General features: G+C 39.1%; 1 protein-coding gene across 6 annotated transcripts; it reads right to left on the minus strand.

Annotated features, from left to right (window-relative positions):
* Positions 1–64: 64 nt before the first annotated feature.
* Positions 65–27,352, minus strand: LOC127413820 (cytosolic purine 5'-nucleotidase). 6 transcript variants are annotated; one of them, XM_051651241.1, is made up of 19 exons: positions 27,325–27,350; positions 25,866–25,983; positions 24,838–24,876; positions 17,967–18,040; positions 9,395–9,512; positions 9,206–9,301; positions 8,763–8,854; positions 8,596–8,653; positions 5,929–6,022; positions 5,756–5,809; positions 5,522–5,605; positions 5,325–5,366; positions 4,655–4,762; positions 4,445–4,511; positions 4,187–4,357; positions 4,000–4,051; positions 3,624–3,684; positions 3,065–3,241; positions 65–1,781 (listed from the first exon to the last, which is right to left on the minus strand). In XM_051651241.1, exons 2-19 carry the CDS (start codon positions 25,964–25,966, stop codon positions 1,548–1,550), a joined length of 1,722 nt encoding a protein of 573 aa, XP_051507201.1. In that variant the 5' UTR covers positions 25,967–25,983; positions 27,325–27,350; the 3' UTR covers positions 65–1,547. The 6 variants fall into 6 exon arrangements, with proteins under 6 accessions (XP_051507201.1, XP_051507203.1, XP_051507202.1 ...); XM_051651243.1 differs by lacking the exon at positions 24,838–24,876 and having other exon boundaries at positions 27,330–27,352; XM_051651242.1 differs by lacking the exon at positions 24,838–24,876.
* Positions 27,353–27,358: the final 6 nt, after the last annotated feature.

The raw sequence follows: 27,358 nt of genomic DNA on the forward strand, positions 1-27,358 counted from the left end.
TTATGGATGCATCAATTTTTTTCTATACTCTTTCAGAGATTACATTGGCAGAAATCATCTTTAGGGAACTCAAGCCTACAGTTTTTTTTTTTTTATTATCCCAACTAAAAAATACTGTTCAAATGAACCAAGAAAAATACTGCAGTTTTATATATGGGTTCTCATGTTAATTTCAAAGCAACATGGACCAAGGCAGTAGGCCATTCCATCCTTTACATAAAACATCAAAAATATTAGTGCTAAATAATAGTGCTAATTTGAGCACTGTGTCAGACGGGGGAAAAAAATTAAGCCTTAATGTAATAGTCCCCAGACAGCTTTGGACTGTAACTGTACTGTAGGTTCTGCCTAAACACAATAGCTACAAATGTTCATTTTGACAGAGTCTTTCTTCCTCTTGGTCCACTGTCACCCACAAAGCTTCGTTTCCATGGCCAGGTGCCAATTATTACAACCAGACCAGCTTAAACCCTCTCCCTTTTAATTCATTGTCTCCACCCAAATGCTATGGTTGCTCTTACATCAAACAACATTATTTCAAATGAAAATATTCATTTGAAAATGCCTGGTAGAACTAACTATATATCAGTGGATATAAAAATGCTAAATCGTGAATCTATGCTCTAGATTCAAGGTCTAATAATAACACAGTGATCATGGCGAGTGCAAAAGGGGCCGTTCAGACCGAACCAGTTCAAGCGCACAAAAGCTAGACGCAGCGCAACGAATAGAACAGAACGCAGGTGTCTGTCTATTTCAGTGTTGGCTTATTCTTCCAAGCTGTTCTCAGCAGCCATTAAAAAAGGTGAGGTTGAGTACTATCTACTCTTCAGTTCCAGCTATGCAGCATTGCCAAGTAATTTGTAACGCATGTATAAAATGGCAAGTTGCATGCGTAAATTTTTTAAATGTTTGCTTGGAAATCACCCAATATTATGTGAGCAGTGTGCATACTAACAGTTCTGACAAAAAAAAACAAAAACAAAAATCCTTTCCAGCATGCTGCAGTACATGGCTCATTTCCAAAGGTTTAGACACAATCTATAATACTTCATGGAGCCATAGTACGAGTAAGCATGCTATTATTTCAAGCTTAACTAAATCAGTGACAGACCTTGTTTTACAGTATATGCAAATACTGTAACTGATTTTGTTATGCACTTTAAACAGGGATATTGAAAACTTTCTGTTAACCAAAACAGTGAAATTAATGAATTCTTTTCATTATTATTTTTATTTTTTTCAACACATTTTTAAGTGAGGCCAACAGTTTGGTGAGTGAAGGCTTATGGTGAGATTTCCATAAACCTCATTTCAAAATAAGAAGCTGAAACAACAAAAGCCCCAGTTTTATCTTCATACTCACACCAAACTCTAAAAATGGAACCTGGTTTGAAATATACAGTGCAAGAAATAAACGTACTCTCTTGTATCTCGACAAAATACAGTATATGAATGAATGTGAATGCAATGATCATACTTGTTTAAACCGTAGACACATCTCTAAAGCACCTGAATCCAGTTTAACAGTAATGCCAAAGGTCTGGTTATTCTTCTTCCTCTTCTTCCTCATCGTCATCCTCGTCATGGCAGTGTGTGATCTCCTGTGGCGTCAGAGGGAAGAGATGGGGGGGATTGATCTCGCTTATGGAGCGGGTGAGCTGGTGTCTCTTACTCTCCTGCTCTCTGAAGTCAATGGAGTGACGGTTACGGGTCGCCATGGGCGACTCAGTGTCGTATATGTCCACATGAGTGTGCTCCACTGTGGACTCGTGAGGCATCTAAATGTAAACCACAGACACAAAAGCAGTTGCTTGAGTTTACTGCATGAAACTAGATCTGCTGCAAGGTTTCATAATGCCGTGGGCTGATGATGCAAACCAAAACATGAGATTATTCATAACAAATGAATGCTAAACTGCTTAAACAGCTGCGTACATTATGTTATGTTACACTTGAGTATTAAAAAAAACAGTAACACTATTATTATAAAATGGGTTGGAAGAGCAACATTAGAAGTGGTAAAATAGCCATTATACACCTGGGACCGAACATCAAGTTTTTTTAAATTTATGAGGCAATTAGCGGTGTTGCGCAACCACACACAACTAAACTCCGATTCAAGTCGAGTCTAAAATACCCCTGAGCCCTAAAAAGATTTTTGTATCCTGGGGGATACAAACATTTAAGAGGCTGGGTGCCTGCAAATACTGAGGGACTAAAATACATGTGACTTTGTGTATAAAGTCTGGTAACAACGCACAATCTTTATCTGAATGTAAAAAGGCAACATTATTTGAGAAGGCAGCTGACATTGAGGCAAACGCTCCTATCTTTTCAATGTTATTTTTATAATTTCTACAAGCTATAAAATTGAAAATAAAAGAAATATTTTAGAAAAAAACATGGAAATGTATAATGTGGGCCCTAATGTGTTGGAAAATAGCAGAATAGAGATACCTTTATATGCTTGCCCTTTTTAGGGTTAATTATAAGTTCTTTCTCATTTTTGGCTCGTTTGGGACACATCCCGCTCTGTATTTTCGAATGACACTTTTCTATGACTAATGTATTCATGATTACTACAACTGTAGTATGTTTGTTGAATCAGAGATTATTTAGCAGAGATGGGCCACTTCTATTAATATGAATGGGAGAAACTGGAATGCTCAACCAAGAAGCTCGCACCCAACGGTCAACAGATGTAGATAGGAAGTCCTGTCTGACAGTTAAAAGAGCCAATCACCTTTTAGATACAGACATCACCTGTCAATCAACTTTAGAACGCACATGAGCATTAGCTATGCAAGCCAGGAAAATTGCATTTTGTAGTGTAATATGAGGTAAAGAATCACAATTAATGATTCCAGTATTGTCAGATTTTACTGCTGACTTGAAATATGTTCTTTGATCGTAATATTGGCCAATCATTTTTGAGATTTTGGTCTTTCTCCATTCAAGTAGATAGGAGCTGCACTGGCATGACTGGAAATAGTCTCCAGAGAGTGTTCCAAAGATGGCCGACAGTGGACTGACTTGCTAGAAAGACTTTGGTTGAACTCACCAGCACGTGGGCGGCTCTAAACAGGTAGCTGAAGGGATAGTACAGTAGATTGATGAAGGATGCAGCATACAGGTCAGCGTAACGCATAACTTGAGATGCAAAAAGAGTCTGACGAGAACCACTGCGGAATAGACTTCCCATCATCCCATAACACATGTCCATGTCATGCGTCACTTTCTGAGAGGATCAGATAAACAGAAAGACAAGAAATTACACTGAACTTGAAGAAAACAAAGGGATTATATTTCTTCCCTTAGTATCAAGAATCAAGGACAGTTTTGGTCCTCTTATTTGATTGGTCAAGGGGTGTGCCAAGAGTGCTGATATTCAGTATAACAACACTGGAACGTTTCACTCTGCTTGTCTGTGTTTGTGGGATTTCAGACCAGAGTACGCAAGCCGTGCAGAGAGGAAGTGGAGTTGTGTGATTTTGCCAATGTTCATTGGTGGATTAAAAAACTATAAAAACAATAAATAAAAAAAACAACTGGCCACATTTTGTTTGAATGCATGTTACTCAATATTAACAGCACTGGCTCGTGTGACATTGCTTATATACCTTAATCCTCCTCTGAAGAGAACTGATATCGGGTCTCTCATTACTGCTGCTGTCCAAATGCCTATGGATAGAGGCAAGAAAATATTAAATTTAGGGGGAGAGAGAAAGAGAGAGAGAGTGTACCAGGAGAAATAGAGAAGTGTGCTGTGAGAACAGTGATGAATGAGTTAAATGTAAGAGAAGCAGTGTGCTTTTGATCTTTAAATAGAAAGGAACATTCACCCATTATCTGCACGTCAAATGGCTGCAGACAGCAGGCAGCTATGTGTGCTTCTCTGGGGACCCAAGTGCATGCCTGTGAGCATGCACACATGCCATTGGATGGAGGCGATCAAAGGCACAAACAACTGAGCCACAGTTTGTGGATGATACTTACTTGTAGAGCTCTGCCAGGAAAATGTCCAGACTCTGTAGCTCCTCAAACAGCACTGCAAAAAAAAAAAAGAATACTGTGAACTGCATGTCCTCATCTGCTTACGTGGCAGATGTCTCTCATGGAAGTCTTTACTGAGGAAGATTACAAATTTCATTCAAGTGTGTGTTTGCAGGTCAAAGTGACTCACTGCTCTTGTCAGTCCACACATGCAGCTCCTGAGCCAGCTCAGGAATCACCAGAAACGTTCTCCAGCCCTGACGCTTCTTAGACTTGAGGATGTCTCCAAATATGTGGTCACCAATGTACAAGATGTCCTTCCCCTTTGCTCCCAGTAGGTCACACACTATGTCTGAGGAACCTGAGGAAAAACATACTCGATCTGACAATGCAGAATAGAATTGTCCTTATTCATAAAATACACAGCACGCATACAGTATTAGCTTACCACCAGAATACACAATGCCATGCTGTAAGGGACCTGTATATGTCCCGATCTTGAGCCTCCCGGTGCTCTACAAGAACAGGAGAACAGACATGTGGCTGAATCTAATAATCCAACCTACTGGTAATCAACAGAGAATTCATCTGAATAAAATAAAGATCTACATTGCACCTGTTAATGGCATCTGACTCATGAAAATTTAGGAGAGCTTACCGTGTCCACCTGTCTCAGGACTGTGCCCTCCCCAAAGAACAGAGGCTTCCTGGCATCGACCAAAATGAGGTCAAAGTAGGACTGCCAGGGCCGATGAGGTGTATCCGCCTGTAATAAAGAAATGACAGTTTCGGTCTGTTACTTGTCTTGGTGTATGCTGTAAAAGGCAAAGCAATTACTTCTTATATGGCACTTGAGACACTCTCAAGCATTTCTCCCAATACTTAGTGATAGCACATTATTTATTGAAAACACTTGCTTCAAACTATGTACCCAACTGTGTTATATACACACATCTTAACTAGTGAATTAATCCTCAGCGTGTTCCACTACACAGAACTGTGTGCCGCTTCAAGGTCAATTGAGAAAGACATTATATATGAAATTTGTATTGCCCTTTTTCACTGCGTACGTTAGGCAAACAAAAAAATGAAATTCCACTTGTACACTCAAAAAATAATTTTAGACAATTTTTGTTCATTTATGCATTTTAATTTCTGAACACAATTCCATATTAAATAAATGTATGTTTTATTAATAAAATGTTGTTAAAGATTACTCAATTCACTTTGATGGAATTTTGTTATTAAATTAAAATGCATAAATCTACATTTGAGTGTATGCTAGTGTAACTATTTGAGAAGTTAAAAAAATTCTGAAGATTACTTACTTTTGGACCATGTGGAAAATCAAACAAGTATGTCATGATTTTCTGAAAGAGAAAAAGGAGAAGAAATTACGCCAAGAATTCCATCTTTTCTGGAGGAATCTGTTTTTATTTAACCAAACTTTTACAGATTTTGTGTTTGCTACATACTCTTAACTTAGATTTAATTAATGTGTCACATGCTTGTGCTAAGGACTCACATCTGTGTACTTGTAGTCACTATTGGTAACAAGGAACACTTTGGAAACTTCATTCATTCGGCTCAAAAGCAATGACAATTTAGCCTAGATGAAAAATACAACAAAAGACATCCATACACAGAAAAATGTTATTATTTTAATAAAATATAAATTGTGAATAAACAACAAATGTGAAATAAGTTAGCACAAAAAAGAATGTTTGCAAACAGCTGTACTATTATTTGGCTGACTCACGTCTTTCACCACATATTTCTCCAAGTTTTCAACTGTCTTCTCCTTTAGAGACCCCTGAAATGTCACAAAGAAGCAGTTGTTTGTTTATTGTATGAAGTTTATTTAGAGTCCATGAAGAGTTTTTTTATTTTGTTTTTTAAAGCAACATCCTGGCAACTAAAAATAGCCTTTACCTTGAAATGGACCCAATCCACAGCATCTCTGACATCCTGAAACATGCTCTTATAGGACATGAAAAGATCTCCATCTTTAAAGCCCATCTCACAACTGAGGAACCAAAAATTGAAAAGCGTATTTAATGGTACCATCAAATTCCAATAAATATTACCTTATGTGTTTTTATGTTGATAAACAAAAATGTGGTACATGGGTCCCAACAGAGTGGTTTCAGAAAGACCCTTTTAAACCTTAAATGCATACACTGTGTCTTTAGTGACCCGGGACCTCATTCCACCTCCTTTACCTCATCAATTTTTTGGAGTTATGCCCCCATTTCTTTAGTGTTCCTCAACCTTTCTCTTATGAATCATCTAACAATAAAAATTGCTAAAATGGCAAAAAAAAAAAAAAAAAAAAAAGATTGTTTAAGTACAACACATTAACTGTATGATAGGACTATTGCCATTTGGGGTTACTACTGAAATTCTTTAAGCAGTGCATCTATTTTGACACAATAAGTGCCTCAGAAAATGCATTTGACAGCCAGTTGAGCCTAGAATGAATCGTATTATATCATTTGTTGCATCATCTCTTTGATTTATGAAAAATAAAACACACACACAAATATATATATATATAAAGTATCTATATATATACACTGGTGGCCAAAAGTTTGGAATAATGTACAGATTTTGGTCTTATGGAAAGAAATTGGTACTTTTATTCACCAAAGTGGCATTCAACTAATCATAATGTGTAGTCAGGACATTAATAATGTTAAAAATTACAATTAGAATTTTTTTTTCAGAACTTCTTAAACTACTTCAAAGAGTTCTCAACAAAAAATCCTCCACATGCAGCAATGACAGCTTTGCAGATCCTTGGCATTCTAGCTGTCAGTTTGTCCAGATACTCAGGTGACATTTCACCCCACGCTTCCTGTAGCACTTGCCATAGATGTGGCTGTCTTGTCGGGCACTTCTCACACACCTTACAGTCTAGCTGATCCCACAAAAGCTCAATGGGGTTAAGATCCATAACACTCTTTTCCAATTATCTGTTGTCCAGTATCTGTGTTTCTTTGCCCACTCTAACCTTTTCTTTTTGTTTTTCTGTTTCAAAAGTGGCTTTTTCTTTGCAATTCTTCCCATAAGGCCTGCACCCCTGAGTCTTCTCTTTACTGTTGTATATGAAACTGGTGTTGAGTGGGTAGAATTCAATGAAGCTCTCAGCTGAGGATATGTGAAGCATCTATTTCTCAAACTAAACTAGAGACTCTGATGTACTTATCCTCTTGTTTATTTGTACATCTGGCCTTCCACATCTCTTTCTGCCCTTGTTAGAGCCAGTTGTCCTTTCTCTTTGAAGACTGTAGTGTACACCTTTGTATGAAGAATTCTGTTTTTTGGCAATTTCAAGCATTGTATAGCCTTCATTCCTGCACATGGTCAGCAACAATACTCAGGTAGGCTGTGGCATTTAAACAATTCTCAATTGGTATTATGGTGCCAAATGTGTGCCAAGAAAACATTCTCCACACTATTACACAACCACCTCCAGCCTGAACCGTTGACACAAGGCAGGATGGATCCATGGATTGTTGTTTACCAAAATTCTGACAGTACCATCTGCATGTCGCAGCAGAAATCGAGATTCATCGGACCAGGCGATGTTTTTCCAGTGAGCCTGTGCAGCACTGCAGCCTCAGTTTCCTGTTCTTAGCTGACAGTAGTGAAACCCGGAGGGTCTTCTGCTGCTGTAGCCCATCCGCCTCAATGTTTGACATGTTGTATGTTCAGAAATGCTTTTCTGTATAGCACTGTTGTAAAGTGTGGTTATTTCGGGTTACTGTCACCTTCCTGTCAGTGTGGACCAGTGTGGCCATTCTCCTCTGACCTCTGTCATTAACGAGCCGTTTTCGCCCACAGAACTGCCACTCGCTGGATGTTTTTTGTTTTTCGCACCATTCTCTACACACTCTAGACTAGAGACTGTTGTGCGTAAAAATCCCATAAGATCAGCAGTTTCTGAGATACTCAAATCAGCCCGTCTGGCACCAACAATCATGCCACAGTCAAGGTCACTTATAGTATATCAGATTTCCTACCCATTCTGATGTTTGGTCTGAACAGCAACTGAACCTCTTGACTATGTCTTTGTGATTTTATGCATCGAGTTGCTGCCAATCGAGATGATTGGCTGATTAGATATTGGCATCAATGAGGTGTACCTAATAAAGTGGTCACTGAGTGTAAGGCTGCATCCAAAAATGTAGGCAGGTAACTTGCTGCCTAATCAGTTAATGGCTTAACTGACAGCTGTTCTGAATGAATGGATCTCTTGTGCCGGAGGTATGTAATTATGTTTGCTGAAACACCAATGCATTTAAGGGTTCGAGGGGGTCACATAATGAAAACACCAAATTTATATCTTTTGAAATAAGTTCTATGCAAACCTAATCTAACTTTCCTAAACTTCCTCCCCAGTCCAAAAAGACAATCTATATAAACTAAGCTTCCAAAAATGTCTCTTTCTGAAATCCTTGCATTTCTGACATCAGAAATATTAATATATTAACACATGATCTTATACATTTACACATTAATGACACCTATTCAGTGTTTAGACACTTGTCTCGCATGGTGAGGTAATAAGATGGGTGTAAAATCCATAAAACGAACCTTGTGTATCTGGCACAACTAGTGAAGAAGTCAACCAGGCAGGCAAAAAGGTATGTCTCTGATAAGGTACAAAAACAACAATATTGGCTAAGGCACAGACTGTGCTGCTGATATTAGTTGAAAAATGCAAAGTTGTATGATTCAGGAGTGGAGTGAAGACTCTTTACCTGGTAGGTTAAACAGTGTGTTGAGGATGTAGAATCGCTCTGTATCTCCACGCTGAATGAACTTGTTTGGGTACAGCTCTCTTATATCTGGACTAAAAATAAAAACAAATACACAACAAACTATTGCTTTCTGCTCAGTGGAAGTATAACCAAGACTTTAAGATAATTTACAGAATATTCTTTTAATGTACTAATTTAACTGGTCTCAAAAACTGGGTCCTAGAAAAAATACTTACTGTCAAAGCATTACTCAATTAAAAAAATCCTAAATAGAAGGCTTTTATTATTTGTAGAGGAATAAAAACAGATATATTAAGATAAAGGCAGTCTGTATTGTGGCTCACCTATCACTCGCTGTGATAATTCAAATTAAAATAATAAGCACCATGCTTCAGTAACCAAGGCATCTTAAAAGTGCTTAAAAGTGAGTGCTGCTGACTCACCCACGCAAGAAGTTAAAACCATGAGCGCACACAAGAATGTTTCCGTATGCATCAACTTTCAGCAGATTTCCATACGTTGTATCAAACACCAAACCTCTGCAAAATATAGAAAAATGTGTTAATCAAATTATGGAATAGAAATACAGGATGCAACCATTACACATATTGGAAAAGTATCTTACAGATCACCTTGTGGGAAAAGCAGGATCATAGACAAAGTTTAGAAGCTCTTGTGGGTAACCAATGGAAACCAGTCTTTCCACAGTGAGATCAAAGCCAAGGGATTCATACTCGGGAGACTTATACACTATTAACAAAGAGAGGACACAAAGACAAAACAAAAACACTCAACTACATGAAATATTACCAATAAATGTAATAATGAAACAACAGTGGAAGTGCTGATCAAGGGAGGTGTACTTTATGCCCCTCCAACAGAGTCCTCCGTAGTTAATGGCTATACTATAGAGGACCTTTGTGGGCACATCTCATCATAGGCCCGGAGCAATGTATCCAGTTGTCCCCCTGACAACGCCCCTGATGAAGAGTAATCTATACTTGGACTTTGGAATGAATGCTATGTGAATTACATAGTAACTGTGTCTTGGTGTCTCTTGGTGTTAACAGGAGATCAAGGAGCACCCTCAAGGAACCAGGTAACGAGCTGAACTGCTGAACTGTCGTCAGAAGCAAATGGTGAACTGCCCTTTTTTCAGTAAAAAAATATATTTCATATCTAATCTTACAAAAAAGGCTTTATTCTGGAAACTACAACTCAAACCACACTGCACAACGAGGTGTCCTAAAGTCTAACTAGATCACTAGACATCAGTCAAGGTTGGAGCTTTGTTGTCAAGGCTATAAACAACCAGTCAAAAGGATGAAAGTCCATGGAGCTGAGACGCAACAGGGGTCATGAAATGGAAAGTTACTTAGATTACAATCCTGCTCAATTACCACTGCACCTTTGACAGGGATACTATTACTCACTTCAAAGTGTCCAGTATCAGTTAACTATCTTAAAATCCCATCCAATTCCTCATATGAACATCATTAACTGTGATTCGCACTTTACCTCTCATCCCAACAGAAACAGGAACACACTGTATTATGGCACGCATTACAAGTACCAAATATTTATAGCCATACCATATACATACCGCCTCATTCAAGAGCTCTCATAAAAGCTGTTAACATATACAAAGCCACAGATATAGTTGTATTGCACCATCAAGATCTATTTTTATAACTGACTCCTGATCAAAAGGTTTTAATTAATGTTTTAATGTTGTCCCCAAAGTGTAACTATGACATAACAAAGATCATATTCCACTAAGTTTGCTAACCAGAAGTGCCCAAATGCTTTTGTCTTACTTTTTAACTGCATATCTACTCTGTTTTAAAATTAAAAACAAAATTCCTTTTGTTTCTTGTAAAGTGTGCTTTCTTATTTTAAAATAAATGCCACATGGTTTGATTATTTGTTATCTAATGCAATGACAATATATTTTTCTGAGTGGTTTAAGTGTTCAAATACTTTTGAGGGGCTTACACGACTACAAAACATTACAGGGTTGCTGCAGAGTTTTAAAAATCAAATGTAAGACTTTTTAAGACCCTTTTCAAGACCTAATCAAATACAATTAATACAATTTTATTATTGTAAAATAGTCAATATCCCCTTACCAACACAAACCCACACAATCTCGAAATATATCATGTATCACAGACTCTTACTTAAACAGGCAGGGGCACACATTCAATATGGCCTTAACATTGCTTATCAGTAAAACAGGGTAGGATATATGCAAGATTAAAATACTGTTTTAACATTTAAAATATGTTTTCCACATATACCTCACATTAAAATTGGTTTATGTACCATTATATAAATAAATACAAATTAGATGTCAACCGACATTGGATTTTGCTGATGCGATAACATGTTGAAAAAAAGGGCAATTTATATGCCAATATTGTTTTTAAATTGGTAGCCTATATTTAATGTTCTTCGTCTTTCCTTCCTGTGATGGGGAGGGCCAGACAGAGGCTACAAGAGTCCAAATTGAATTAAATTCCATATGCAGTTTATGGTGAAACCAAAATTGATTTTTTTCATAGCGTGGAACTTTTAACTTTAAAGGCTTAAATACACTGTGGACTCTTATTTTGAAATGTTTGCGCTTCACTGCTTCCAGCTGCTCATTCAAACAGATACGGGAAATAAATGTGCACTCCTACAATAATCTACAACGTATTACAATGTAAACAAAAGTAAACATTGTCATATTTCATCAACACTATTTCATCATCATCATCAACAGTTGATCATTAGTGATCGCTTCATAAATTTCCGATATGGCCTAATGATTGTGAAGTGCTCTGCAACAACTGGAAACACTCACAAGCCCCCGCGTGCATGGAGAAAATACAACAGTGCCACGTTTTCACTCTGAAGGACGCAGCGCATGCATTTATTTAATTAAATCGCATTCTTTTGAAGTTTGATAATCACATTAGTTCATTTCATGATTCCCGTCTTTCCGCCACCAAATTTAAGGCCTGTTAAAATGATAATTAAGACTTTTGTTGTATCATTTAAGATATTTAACACTTTTTATGACCTTAAATTTGGAAAACGTCTCCGGTTACATGTTCCCTGAGATGAAGGGAATGAGACATTGCAGTGAAACTCTTTGGGGAATTCCTTTTCCACGACCTAGTTGAAGCCCTTGTATCATAACGGCAATCTTATGATTGGTAATGGTGTTTGAGTCCTGCCCTTTAAGGCGTGCATTTGCCCTATATAAGCGGGTGCTCAAACACCATTTCTTCAGAATTTTCTGACTGAGGGACAAGAACGCATCGCTCCTACCTTGAAACTCTGAAGTAATAGTGCAGCCAAGTTTTGCAATGTCTCGTTCCCTTCATCTCAGGAAACCGAGGTTACATGTGTAACCGGAGACATTCCCTATCGATTCAGTTCACTTGACAATGCAGTGAAATGCTTTGGGGAACAGAGTTCCATCACGCTGCACTACCAGGGTATAAACACTTATGCAATATGTATAAGAGGTCACGGGCCCATCAGGCGGTGACTTATAATAAGTCTTCAGGTGTGTATGAAAATGAATAACCCCACATGGTGAAAACCAGACAGGAAATTAATCTTAATCTGAAGACCTATGTAAATCATATAATACACACAGAATAATTTAACCCCTTCATAACCAGAGGTAGGAAGGGAGGTTTTATTCTATTGGAAGTGCTTGTGACTTCTAGTGGGAGTAAATTAGATAGCAGCCCTCACAGGCGGCTGTATTAAAATTAAAACAGGTAGCCTGCCCGTAACAAGGAGTTTGGGCTCACCTTCTGGGAAGACTTGCGAAGCGATGGACGCCACGCCTAGGTTATAAACTTTGCGAATGTGTTTTGTGAAGACCATACTGCTGCAAGGCATATATCCTGTAGGGATACACCATTTGTCCATGCCCATGCGGAGGCCATGCCTCTAGTTGAATGCACTTTTATGCCAACAGGGCTTCTCATGCCCTGTGATTCATAAGCAAGGGCGATCGCATCAACGATCCAGTAAGAGAGCATTTGTTTGGAAATGGACATGCCTTTTGTGCATCCTCCATAACAAATGAAGAAACATAACAAATAGTCTAAACTGGCAGGTGCGCTCCACATACATGTGTAATGCCTGCACGGGACATAATAAATGCGCTAACTGCTCCACAACCGTCTTAGATGTTGGAGAAGAGAAAGCTTGTAGGTGGACTTCCTGAGCCCTAAAGGGTGTGGAAAGCACCCTTAGGCACATAGCCTTTTTTGGGTTTGATGGTGGCTTTCGAAAACCCCGGACCAAATTCCAGACATGAACTGTCAACCGACAGTGCCTGTATATCACCAACCCGTTTAACTGAGGCCAGATTCAACAGCAGTGCAGTCTTTAGAGAGAGCACACGCAGCTCAACGGATTCCAATGGTTTGAACGGGGGCCCGTGAGCACCCTCAGCAGTCCCATGTTGGAACCATAGCGAGGGGGGTTTAAGCGCCTCGCTCCCCTGAGAAACTTCACGATCAAATGATGTCTGCCTATAGAGGAGCCAGCCTCTGGGGCGTGAAATGCCGAGACTGTCACTACATAGACATTAAGTGTTGACGGAGTAAGACCTGCATCTAACTGCTCTTAAAGGAATATAAGGATCTCCGTTACAGAGCAATTCACTGGGTTTTTGCTGCATGAAGATCACCAATCCGCAAACACACACCATTTTAGTGCATAGAGGCGTCTTGTGTATGGCACTCTAGCCTGCAAAATGGTGTTCATTACAGACTGAGCCAATTTCGGCTCGTTCGCTATGCTCCGTTCAGGGGTCATACGTGAAGGTTCCATAGGGGATGCCAAATCATGTCAGATAGCAGATCTCTCCTTAGCAGTATATCCCATGGAGGGCCGCTTAATATCTCCATCATTTCTGGAAACCATGGCTGGTTGGGTCATTTTGGCGCAAACAACAGAAATGTTTCCTTGTCCTCTCGGACTTTGCTGATGACAGAGTGGAGGAGACGTACCGGAGGAAACACATATTTGCGTTTTGTCAGCCACTTGTGGGGCAAGGCATCCACCCCTAATGGGGCTTGGGACATGGAGTACCAAAGAGGGCAGTGGGCTGTCTCCTGGGACGCAAATAGGTCAACTTCCGCTTTGTGGAACATTTCTCAAATACTCACAACCATCTGAGGATGAAGTCTTTATTCCCCCACCATCAGACCTTGGTACGACAGCATGTCCGCTCCGCAGTTCAGATGGACCGGAACATAGGAGAAGGCATTCGCTCCACGAGGCGGCTTTGCGCCAGGCTCAATGGTAGCGATCGAGTGCCGTCCTGGCGATTTATGTATGCTACCACTGACATATTGTCTGACCGAATCAGAACGTGATGATTCACTATGTCGGAATGGAAAGCCTTCACAGCCAAGAAGACGGCTAGCATTTCATAAGCAGTTGATGTGCCACACATGTTTCGCACCCGTCCAAGTGCCGAAAGCCGGGTGTCCATCACAGAGCATGCCCCAACCGTGTTGGACGCATCTGTAGACACCACTTTTCGTCTGAAAACCTGACCCAGTATAACAGCCTGCTGATAAAGGTTTGGAGCTGTCCATGGTGCTAGAGCAGCCAGACAGTTCGGCGAGTAACAGAAATGCGCACGCACCCCCGGCACCTGGTGTGACGTGGTACATGGTGTTTGAGCCACTGGAGAGGTCTCATGTGTAAAAGACCTAACGGTATGACGTGGATGCTGCCGCCATGACGCCCAGCATTTTCTAAAAAGAGTTCGATGGAAATGCTTTCCCCAGTTTGAACTGAGACACACACTGAAGAATAGTCCGGACGCACGCATGCTCATGGAGTCGATTCAAACTCCCAAAAAAAAAATTTGTTGGCTGGGAGAAAGTGTGCTTTTTGCCCAGTTGACATTGAGACCTAGACAGTTCAAATGGTGACATATCAAGTCTCTTTGCTCACGTATAGCAGAGCCTCTGATCAGGCTAGTAATAGCCAATCGTCAAGGTAATTCAGAATGCGAATACCGTTCATCTTCAAAGGGGCGAGCGCCGCATTGACACATTTCGTGAACGTGCGCAAGGCCAGAGATAATCCAAAGGGAAGGACTTTAAATTGATATGTCGTCCCCTCGAGCACCTCAAGAACAGCCTGTGATGCAGTACAATTCAGATATGAAAGTACGTGTCCTTTAGATCTACTGACGCAAACCAGTCCCGTGGGCGGATGTGCGATAAGATCTGTTTCTGAGCAACATTCTGAATGGCCGTTTTGCAAGCACGGTGTTCAAGTGTCTCAGATGTAAAATCGGCCGAACCCTGCCGTCTTTCTTCGGAAAGAAAAGGTAGCAACTGTAAAACCCTTTGCTGGCATGGCAGCTCAGAACAATCGCTATCCAATCTTTTGCGAGGAGACTGTGAATTTCTGCACGTAATACAGGCACGTCTCGTGACAGAACCGTCGAGGACAAAACGCTTTTGAAGCGAGGAGGTCTGCATGTGAATTGGATCGAATACCCGTGTTCGATCATTTTTAGCACCCAATCTGACATGCCCGTGAGTGCCCGCCACACGTTCACATAATGGGATAGTGGGTAGGGATGAAACAATACCATCTTTTCTCTTCTGATCCAATTCCGATACCTGAACTATCAGTATCGGCCGATACCGATCCCGATCCAATACCAGTGTTGTTTTTTTCTTAATGAGTTTAGAACATCTATAATTCACTGTGTGGAACTGATTGGGAGTACTCTTTGTATAAAGAAACAAAAACATCTAACAATACATTATTTCATTATAAAATAGGAAAACAAAAAACAATTACATAAGAGCATGTGCAAAACTTTATTGTTAACTAGTCTGCAGTATGCAGCAGCAAAAATAACAGTAATTCCAGTGAAAGTCTTCAGTTGAAAAAGATCTATTTACACATTTGAACTTGTATCTGGACTTATAAATGGTTTCAGATCTCTCTCTTTCTCTCTCTCTCTGTTATTTATTTCATTTTAGTTTTATTAGTATATCAATCTGTTTTTCAATCACACAGTAATTTTTGGAACCCAATTTGTTTTTTATTGTAATTTCTAATAATAATAATAATAATAATATGAATCATTTTACTATACATTGGTGATAAATTTCAGTTGTAATTTCTATTATGGTTTTTAAACGTGCCTAATTTTGTTTTAAAGGTCTCATACAATAGATTTACATGCATCCAAGGTCAAAAAACACTTTAATTTGCTCATAATTTAAATTGCAGCATTGCCTTTTTTTTCCCAGTGTCAAAAACGACTCGGTCAATGATCCGTTCTAAAGGATTCATTCTAAACTCCTCCTTTCAGAGAGCCCACTCTGCTCTGATTGGTCAGATGTCCCAGTCTGTTGTGATTGGTCTACAGCTTAGTGTAGTGTTTGAGGGCGGGTCAAAGCTGTTCGCGAGCAGCCAATGAAGACCAGAGGCGGGTTTTTTGTTACCAAATGACGTAGGTTAGTACAGGAAGTAAGTCTGGAATTACTAACGACTCGTTTCAGGTGTTCAGAATCGGATCTTTCTTTTGGGAGTCAATAACTCCATTTATCGTGCACTTTGATTTTTGAAACTTTGCAGACTTTTTTACATTCACAAACAGCTATATAACACACTACATGAAAGGTAATATTTGAAAAACCATAATAGGTGCTCTTTAAGGCTTTTATTTTGAACGATCTGCGCTGAGCTCACCAGGAAGTTTGTGTTTGAGTGTTTGTTTGTAGGCTAATTCACAGTAGACAGTAATATGCTTCTCATTCAACATCTGGTAAACTGCTTGTCCGGTGCTGTCGTCAATGCATGTTATAGGCAGTCCGAACTATTGATCATCTACATCTGAGATGGAGTTTGTGTGGAGCGACCACATACTGCGCTGAGCAGCGCATCACGAGCCTCTGTGCGTGTTAATGTGTGTGTCGGCACAGCAAGATAGAAAATTCGGAAGAAATGGTGTTTGAGTGCCCGCTTGTATAGGGCAAATGCACACCTAAAAGGGTGGGGCTCAAACACCATTGCCAATCATAAGATTGCCGTTATGATACAAAGGCTTCAACTAGGTCATATAAAAGGAATTCCCCAAAGCGTTTCACTGCAATGTCGAGTGAACTGAATCGATAAGGAACTGAATTTAAGACATTTTAAGACTTTTTAAGGATCCACGGAAACCCTGCATTAGTACTAGCATGTTGCATTATACAGGAAATCTCTTTGGACCTCAAAACAACATCAGAATGAACATTCCCCCAATGAGCAGAAGGACTTCTGCTTAAAAGGGAGGAAGGAAATGTCAACATTGCTAAAAATGAGAGGCTTGACCCCTTGATCAAGCTATACAAGGATCCTAAACTGTCTGACTTATCAATATGACAACGTGGTTCAACCAGTCAACAGAAACGACACATTCAGCTTAAGACTTGTACTTGTATACTAACATTACTACATTATCATTAGTGCAATACTAAGTCTAAAGACAAAAGCCAAAATGGTTGTGGCCCTCAAATGGATAAGCATCTAAGTTTGGCTAGAAGCACTTCTCTTCTGCTGAAACATTTGCAAAGCTAAGTAAGTTTGCTGCACTGAAATTAGAAAGGAGTTACACAATGTATGTGTATTGGTCTTCCAGACTAAGCAGCTTACATCTGGTGTTGACATGAGGGCAGGCAAGGCCCTATTCATCTGACCATATGAAATTAAAACCCTTTCCTGTAAACACTGGCTCTTGTTCATGGATAAAAGCTCATAAACAAGATGTTGACCAATCAAGAGGACCATGCCTCATATCAAGAATGACAGAGCATCCCTCCATCTTACATGTTTTAGAGCCTCCCAACTTAAAAAAAAGAGCAAGTCAAGCACAAAACCTCATACCTGAGCCAACAGAGGATGTGGTGTTATTTAAAGAGACATTACACTACTGTACGTGTGTAGTTACCATCCTTTAAGAGACTGTTCTTCAATATCAAATTCATGAGATCATTGTTTATTCGAAGAGCCATGTTATGATCAGACCATTTTGCAACACTTTGCACTTCTTAATAGACGTTTTTGAACTTATATCATAGTGTTCATCCAATATACTATAAATGACACTGCAAAACAGGGCACTATGTAGACCCTATGTAGAGTTGAGAGACTCTTACTTATTCTTACCTGCTAGAGTGTAGTCCATATCAAAGCCAAAGCATTTTATTTTCTCCATTGCCAAACTTCTATTGACAAAAACTCTGAGGAGGTAAACAACACAAATCAATAGAAGGCCAATTTTTCTCTCGCATGCTAACAGTGTTAAAGTCAGCAGACTCTATTATTCCATTGGCTTGAACACAACCTGTGAGCTGTTCAGAACAGTGACTCTAAGGAAGTTGATATTAGTGTTGAAAATGAGTTACATTGACATAGTCTGGCCTGTGAAAGCAATAAATCAGAATTTTGCACATTATACTACACAAAGAAAACATGCATTAAGTTAAATGACATTAACTGCCATCAAGCCAACTGCAGCAATATATGATATGCAAAATGGAGCAAATGGCAAGGTAACATTCCTTGATTTCTAAATGAATCAAGTTTTTAGGGCAGAAATTAGCTGATGACTGTTAAAGAAAAATAGGGTGACCCACTTTATATTAGGTGGGTATTATATTTAACTACTATGTACTTAACCATTTGATACAATGTACTTATTATGTACATACACTGGCGGCCAGAAGTTTGGAATAATGTACAGATTTAGCTGTTTCGGAAGGAAATAGATACTTTAATTCACCAAAGTGGCATTCAACTGATCACAAAGTATAGTCAGGACATTACTGATGTAAAAAACAGCAACATTTTTTTTATCAAATCAAGACAGGCCCCATTTCCAGCAGCCATCACCCCAACAACATATCCTTGAGTAATCATGCTAAATTGCTAATTTGGTACTAGAAAATCACTTGCCATTATATAGAAACACAGCTGAAAGCTATTTGATTCGTTAAATGAAGCTTAACATTATGTGCTCAAGCTGACGCCCCTGAGCAGCAGGCCACAAGCCTAGGACTCCATTTGGTTGGGGAAGTGCGGGAAATTCGGCGAGAAATGTTGAACTTGTCAGCAATGCTGACAAAGGTCGTTACTGACTTAAGAGGATCTTGCTGTAATACATTGATCGATCACTGCCATGGAGATGAAATTAACTGAGGTGGTCACAAGAGTGTGGGATGTCGAGAAACGGATCGATTATCTGGAGTCATTGGGGAGCGAATTATCTGCTAATCCACTAGCGACCAAGGTGGATTTGGAGTGCGTCTGGGAGAAATTGGAGGACAAGGAGAACCGTAACCGGTGGAATAATGTCCGAATCGTCGGAATTCCTGAAGCCGAAGAGGGTTTAGGATATGGACAGGCTTTTTTCGAATCTGCTTGAAATAACAGGCCATAAGCTGGAAATCGAGCGAGCTCACAGGGTTGCGGCTCGGCAATCCGCTGAGGGAGACAAGCCCCAATCAATTCTGGCCAAATTTCTGAGATCATCCGATAAAGATCTCGTTTTGCGCGAGGCGAGGAGTAAAGGAAGGCTTTTTTGGAAGAACCACAGCATTTTCTTGTTCCCAGACTTTGCAAATTCGACAAGAGAGAAACGTGATCGAATCAAGGAATGCAAGAAGCTCTTACATCAACGGAAGTTCGCTTTTGCACTGACGTTCCCTGCCAAATTGAGAATAGCTGCTAAGGATGGCCACAAAACTTTTACATGCCCACAGCAAGCGATGTCCTTCATAAAGTCAATGGAGTAAGTTATTTTGTGGTACTCACGTTGTAGCCGAATGGACTGACACACTGAACATTCACTTGACTGTTCAAGGAACTGAGCACCTTTTTGTTTCTTTTTGTGCTGGTTCCAGTTTGTTTTGTGGAGTAACACTCCTTCGGGACTGTTTTGTGGATGAAACTGCAGGTTCTTTGTGCTTATGCCTCCTACTGGCGGGAGTTTGTTTTGTGGAGTATTTCTTGCAAGAAATTGGAGTGATTAGATAATTTGTTGCAGTCATGTAGAAGCCGAATGGGCTGGCTCACTGAACATTCGTTTGACTGTCCGAGGAAACAGAGCACCCCTTTTGTTTTTTGTGCTGGTTCCGCCTAGCGGCTGGAGTTTGTTTTGTGGAATAACACACCTTCGGGACAGTTATGTGGATGAATCTACACGTTCTTTGTGTTTATTCCTTCTATTGGCTGGAGTTTGTTTTATAGATCATCAGTTGTTGTGTAACTCTGTCTCACAAAATTTGTATAGAAACTCCGGACTTGAGCAATCCGCCGGCAAAGTTGTCGCTGGGGCTCTCGTAGGCGTGCATGGACTGTTGAGTTTAGAGAGATGGACGGCAGTTGGCGCAGTCATGCGCGGGGTTAATGCGCACATTTTTCTTTTTTCTGTTTGTTTGGTTCTGGGGGAAGTTCAGGGTTTGATTGTTGCACTAATGTTAGAATGTGGTCTTTATAATTTTGTTTTTGACACACAATCAATTTTTTTCTCATATGTCAAAATGTCAAATGTTAATATGAGCGGATTGTCTCTATGCACATGGAATGTGAATGGGTTGGGGCACCCCATAAAAAGAAGGAAGGTTATTTCTCTTTTAAGCGTAAGAAATATGATATAGTTTTTCTTCAGGAAACGCATCTTTCCCCGCAGGAAGCTGAAAAATTTGGCAGATATGTTTTCTTTAGTGCTGGCTCAATAAGAGCAGGGGAGTCATAACACAGATAAGTAAGCATCTACAATTCAAATGTCTCAAACAGTTTGAAGATAAATTAGGAAGAGTCATTATTGTTTTAGCAGAAATTCAGGGGCAAAGCCTTTTTTTAGCTAATATTTATGCACCTAACATTGATGATCAGGGCTTTTTTATAGATCTGGAAGGGATGTTGCAAGCCGCTGGCACCCCTCATGATATAATATTGGGAGGAGACTTTAATCTTTCGATGGACTAGCTGTTTGAAGCACAAGTGTGCAAGCCCCCTAGAGCAACACTGACGCTTCTCAGGATGTGTAAAAATCTTGGTCTTATAAATATTTGGAGACTTTTGAACCCATCTGGTAGGGACTATAAATTTTTTTCATCAGTCCATAAGATTAACTCTAGAATAGATTTTATATATATATATCTAAGTCCCTCATTTCATCTGTTGTTCATTGCTCAATTGGAATCATTTTAGTCTCAGATCACGCCCTGATGAGTTTAGAGGTGCTGCCACATATAGAAAAAAGGAAATCATATAGTTGGCACTTTAATGTATCCCTTTTGCAAAATCCTGAATTCCAACAAATGTTAAAGGCTGAAATCAATGTTTATATGGAGACCAACTGGTCCTCTGTGGGCATGGCTTGGGAGGCACTTAAGGCGGTTCTTAGGGGCCAGATCATACAGTATACCTCATTCACAAAAAAATCCAAAGCACGAGAACTCGTGGAGTTAGAAGGGAATATTAAAATGCAGAGGCAGAGCTGAAGCGCAGAATGTCGTCTGATGACCTCAGAGAATTGACCCGATTGAAATAGAGATATAACACTATTTTGTCAAGGAAGGTGGAGTTTTGGCTATTCAGGGCAAGAAAGTCCTACTTTGAGTTGGGGGAAAAGGCAGGAAAACTTCTGGCTAGATATATAAAACGGAGACCATTTCTACCATTCCCTCAGTGAAATCTGCTGGTGGTGAAATATTTACCTCGGCCATTGATATTAATAATGCTTTTAAAGAATTCTATCTTGATCTCTATAGTACCACGTCTTCCGTCTACTGATGAGGATATTAGTAACTTTGTTTCTTGTTGAAATTCTCTTGATTCTGAGATAACCTTGGAGGAGCTTGGTGAGGCAATTAAGGCCTTGCCTACAGGCAAGGCTCCGTAGCCAGATGGCTTTGCCGCTGAATTTTTTTTAGATCTTATGCTACAGAATTGGCTACAATTTTGCTGGAAGTTTATACGGAATCATTAAAGAATGAAAAGCTTCTGACAACCATGATGCAAGCCCGGATCAGTCTGATTCTTAAAAAGGACAAAGATCCAAGCGACTGTAAGAGTTACCATCCAATTTCCCTGATCCAGCAAGACGTTAAAATATTGTCAAAAATTTTGGCTAACCGCTTAAGTAAGGTTATGACATCTCTTATACATATAGATCAGGTGGGGTTTATTTGGGGCCGTAGCTCCTCTGATAACATTAGGCGTTTCATCAATATCATGTGGTCAGTGGCGAATGATCAGACTGCCAGTAGCTACAGGAAGCGTGGGGTGAAATGCCACCTGAGTATCTGGACTAACAGCTAGAATGCCAAGGATCTGTAAAGCTGTCATTGCTGCATTTGGAGGATTTTTTGATGAGAACTCTTTGAAGTAGTTTAAGTTCTGAATTAAAAAATAATAATAATTTAATAGTAATTTTTCACATTATTAATGTCCAGACTAAACATTGTGATCAGTTGAATGCCACTGGTGAATAAAAGTACCAATTTCTTTCCATAAGAGCAAAATCTGTACATTATTGGCCGCCAGTGTACATGTTGTTGCATTGTAATTACATTTAATGTACTTGCATTTAATTACATTTGTAGTTACACTGTTAACTTTACCCATAACCCAACCCTTAACCTAACTCCTAAACCTACCCGTACCTCAACCTCAGTAACAGCAAATGTGAGCATTTTGCAGAACAACATGTAAGTTACACAGTAAATACATAGTATGTATTTAATGTTATTACATAGTAGTTAAGGCCACCTAATATATAGTGTGACCAAACAGGGCAATATCAATATCAACCTAAGAAAATAAATAACAAAATAATGCATGCAAACACTCAGTCCGCTGAACACAGCTGTGCAACAAAATATATTTATTTATTTTTTTTTAAATAAATGACAGTGATAGAACCCATCTTGTAAAACTATGAACACTTTATTTATATTGATATGAAATACATGAAACAATAGCACTATATGAAAAATTATGATCTATCACATTTGCACTTAGACACAAAGATTTAAATTTGGGTACCAAAAATCTGGTAAGATTTTTCATTGTAAGTGAGGGGATTAAAAGATATAAGCAAGCAGATTTGGCTTTTTTTAAACAAACATTTATAAAGGTATTGTAGAAAAGGTATGTAAACTCAGCAAAAAAAGAAATGTCCCTTTTTCAGGACACTGTATTTTAAAGATAATTTTGTAAAAATACAAATAACTTTACAGATCTTTATTGTAAAGGGTTTAAACAATGTTTTCCATGCTTGTTCAATGAACCATAAACAATTAATGAACATGCACCTGTGGAATGGTCGTTAAGACACTAACAGCTTACAGACGGTAAGCAATTAAGGTCACAGTTATAAAAACGTTCTACTGACTCTGAAAAACACCAAAAGAAAGATGCCCAGGCTCCCTGCTCATCTGCGTGTATGTGCCTTAGGCATGCTGCATGGAGGCATGAGGACTGCAGATGTGGCCAGGGCAATAAATTGCAATGTCCATACTGTGAGATGCCTAAGACAGCATTACAGGGAGACAGGAAGGACAGCTGATCGTCTACGCTGTGGCAGACCATGTGTAACAACACCTGCACAGGATCGGTACATCCAAATATCACACCTGTGGGACAGATACAGGATGGCAACAATAACTGCCTGAGTTACACCAGGAACGCACAATCCCTCCATCAGGGCTCAGACTGTCTGCAATAGGCTGAAAGAGGCTGGACTGAGGGCTTGTAGGCCTGTTGAAAGGCAGGTCCTTACCAGACATCACCGGCAACAACGTCACCTATGGGCGCAAACCCACCTTCGCTGGACCAGACAGTACTGGCAAAAAGTGCTCTTCACTGACGAGTCGCGGTTTTGACTCACCAGGGGTGATGATCTCGCGTTTATCGTTGAGGGAATGAGCGTTACACCAAGACCTGTACTCTGGAGCGAGATTGATTTGGAGGTGGAGGGTCCATCATGTTCTGGAGCAGTGTGTCACAGCATCATCAGACTGAGCTTGTCACTCCAGGCAATCTCAATGCTGTGCATTACAGGGAAGACATCCTCCTCCCTCATGTGGTACCCTTCCTGCAGGCTCATCTTGACATGATCCTCCAGCATGACAATGCCACCAGCCATACTGCTCGTTCTGTGCGTGATTTCCTGCAAGACAGGAAAGTCAGTGTTCTGCCATGGCCAGAGAAGAGCCCAGATCTCAATCCCATTGAGCACGTCTGGGACCTGTTGGATCGGAGGGTGAGGGCTAGGGCTATTCCCCCTAGAAATGTCCGGGAACTTGCAAGTGCCTTGGTGGAAGAGTAGGGTAACATCTCACAGCAAGAACGGGCAAATCTGGTGCAGTCCATGAGGAGGTACACTGCAGTACTTAATGCAACTGGTGGCCACACCAGATACTGACTGGTACTTTTGATTTTGACCCCCCCTTTGTTCAGTTTATGTCTTAGTTGTTGAATCTTTTTATGTTCATACAAATATTTACACGTTAAGTTTGCTGAAAATAAAAGCAGTTGAAAATGAGAGGATGTTTCTTTTTTTGCTGAGTTTATTTGTTATTGTATTTCACAAGGCATGAAAATGTATTATAGTCCATTGTTTTCTAATGGCACAATTAAGAATATTAATTCCTAATATTCTTAGTTAAATTAATGGTAGTATATATATTTTACAAACTACGCATTTGTTGTGGAAAATAAAAACTGAATCTGCATTTACTCTGTGGAATAAATGAATTGTTATGCTACAGGGCAATTATGTTAAAGAGCATGAAGAACAAAGATGTAGCTAGAGGAAGGGAGAATGACAGAGTGATCTCACAGATTCAAATCCCATCACAAGTCTTCCTATGGACACCTACATAAAATTACAGCACAGTGCAAAAGCATTGATGGTTTTATTCATCTTGTATTTTTAGTGCTGTGAAGATTACATGGAAGAAAAAACATCAATTATCAAAACAAATGATCAGTCAGCATTGCAAGTCAATAACAAAACTTGGCATACCTCATAGAAGGATGACAGTGGGCCAGTTCCTGTGGTAAGCTTTGTAATAAAGGAATACATGGACTACATTTTACATCAGATCATACTGACTAATACTTCTACATGAAGAACTGTGCTGGTGCCATTGTAAATGAAAATTCAGTTCCGTTTTCTTATCATGATGCCATTTGAATGTTTAATGTTGCTCCTTTTGGCTGTGTTGATGTATGATGTGAAGAAAACTTTGAAATAGAGAATGGATTTATAGTATACTTTGCATGTAACTAAAGAGTGCTCTTAAGAAACGATTCTTTGGCATTGCCAAGACAAACACAGCATTTTAGGAACTATGACCAGCCATAGAACATGGAAAATATAAAGTCTGTTTGTTTAATAAGAAAAACAGGTCTTGTTATATTAGTCATATTAGAGTCAGAATGTGCATTTACACTATTAAGGCAATTCTTTTTTCAATACTTTACTCAATACTTCAAACAATATATCAAAATACGTGAGCACAAAACACTGCATTCTTTTAACTGAGCACAAGACAGGCAATACATGATTCTTGCCTACATCACATGCAGGGCAACATCATTTCAACAATGAAGTTGAAAGATCTTGACAGACAAACATGTGCATAAACACAGGTACATCCACAAAACGACATGATGGCATGGCAAAAGCAAACATACTCCTTGTCATGCCTGTATCGCTTTAAATAAAGAGGATAATTATAAGCCTGCTGCACAAAAAAGTGACTTTTTAATTGAAAATTACTGTTATAGCAGAGCAATTCTGTAGACTAGATAATTAAAAAATGTACAAGAGCATTTCTCCAACAACTGTTGCGACTATAATAATATACATTATTAGGGCTGAATTTACTTCGACATAAGGTATGGCAAGAGGTGATAGATATGGCTTCTGTGTATGGAATGGAGTACTTAATAATGACAATGGGGATACTCAGGAGTTTGCAATCAAGAGAATAGTCTAGCCCAAACAGCACCAACAAAGCTGATAGCAAGAATGAAATTCATTATTACCTGTGATACGCCTCTCTTCTGTACTTCTTCATAGATAAACCATCCATGTTGGCTGGAAGGTCTGCATAATTCTGGAGCCGATCACTCCAAGAAGTCGTCATCTTTAACTGTTATAAGTCTGTCAAGAAAGAAATACAAACTTAAAAGGGAAAGTTCTTCTATAGCAGTCTCTTTTAATAAGGTTATGGCTCTTTCAGTTAATAAAGTCAAGCCAAATTTATTTGCATAGTGCTTTTATGATCAATTTAGTTTCAAAGCAGCTTTACAGAAAATCAAGCCCTAAATACTTTGTTTTTTAAGCCCTAAATAAACAAGCTAACGGCAACTGTGTCTTGGGGAAAAAAACTGCAAAAACCATAATGAAATTCAAGCAGACTGGAGGACATACTGATTCCAGACACACAGCAGTGGTTTAGTATCTCTAATGTTAAAAGTCCACCACGTTATTGCGTAATAGCTCAGCCTGCCCCCTGCAAATACTATGCAAAACCTCAACAATAAAAGAAGCAGCAAGATCAAACAAGTTTAACGGAATATCAACATGTTTAATACATCAATTATCATTTGAAAAAAAAAAAAAGAAAAGAAAAAAAAAAAGTCAGTGTAACGGCTGGGTGCTGTTTCCTGGCTGTCAGGCTGAAAGACAAACAGCCATAAACAGGAAGAACATACATACTACAGCAAACTTCCTGAAACACAAAGTTTAACAAAGTAAAAACTTTATCACAATTCTACTGTTACCACTCGAGAGTTACTAAAGAAGAACAAAATAATTCATTAGTGGATAGAAATTAGTGGGCTGCTTCTTTTCCTAACTTTCACACTGTAACAGTAAGGGCAGAAGAAACCAGACATTAGATTTTCCTCTTATTATTTGTATTTTTTTTCCTTCTTCTTGTAATTACCAAAATAATTATTGCCTAGCTAATTTTTGCTCATTCTGTAAAAAAAAAAAAAAAAAAAAAAAAAAAAAAAAAAAGTTTAATGGAAGGCAAATAATGAATAATAATAATATATTTGAATTAATGCAGTATATATAAAAAAAACATTACTTAAATCTTTAAAAATATAGATACTATGGGCATCTCTGTGTGATACAAGAGACTATGAGTGGATCTGATGCTCATTACATTCATCCAGCTAACGTTATAATGCAAGTAAACTAATTTGCAAAGCATAAAACGTCTTTTTATTTGAGGATAAAGGATATTTATAAGCATAAATGTTAGCAGATCTTTCCACTTGCACGAGCAGTTCCGTGATTGGAAAGTTAGCACACCAGCTAACTCACATTCCTTTAGTTTTGATCAACCGTTAACTAATGCATAAAAGGGAAGATTTCCCTTATGGATGTCGCTATAACGTTCTTATACACAATCCTCCTGCAACGACTTAATGGGGCAAGTAAAGTTTACTGAAACAGGTTTTTAATGCAGCGCAGTGTCAATAGGCTACTTACCTCACCTCCTGCGACAACAATTGCAGCTCTGCGC

The sequence above is a fragment of the Myxocyprinus asiaticus genome, chromosome 23 (assembly GCF_019703515.2).
Source record: "Myxocyprinus asiaticus isolate MX2 ecotype Aquarium Trade chromosome 23, UBuf_Myxa_2, whole genome shotgun sequence".
In the NCBI taxonomy this organism is placed as follows: Eukaryota; Metazoa; Chordata; class Actinopteri; order Cypriniformes; family Catostomidae; genus Myxocyprinus; species Myxocyprinus asiaticus.

Bases quoted from the DNA above. Each gene is read 5' to 3' on its own strand.
- LOC127413820 (XM_051651241.1), bottom strand. From the start codon at position 25,966: ATGACGACTTCTTGGAGTGATCGGCTCCAGAATTATGCAGACCTTCCA. The intron at 24,877-25,865 runs GTAATAATGAAT...TTTATTACAAAG, and splicing joins AGAAGAGAGGCGTATCACAG to CTTACCACAGGAACTGGCCC. The intron at 9,302-9,394 runs GTGATCTGTAAG...TATATTTTGCAG, and splicing joins GATCCTGCTTTTCCCACAAG to AGGTTTGGTGTTTGATACAA.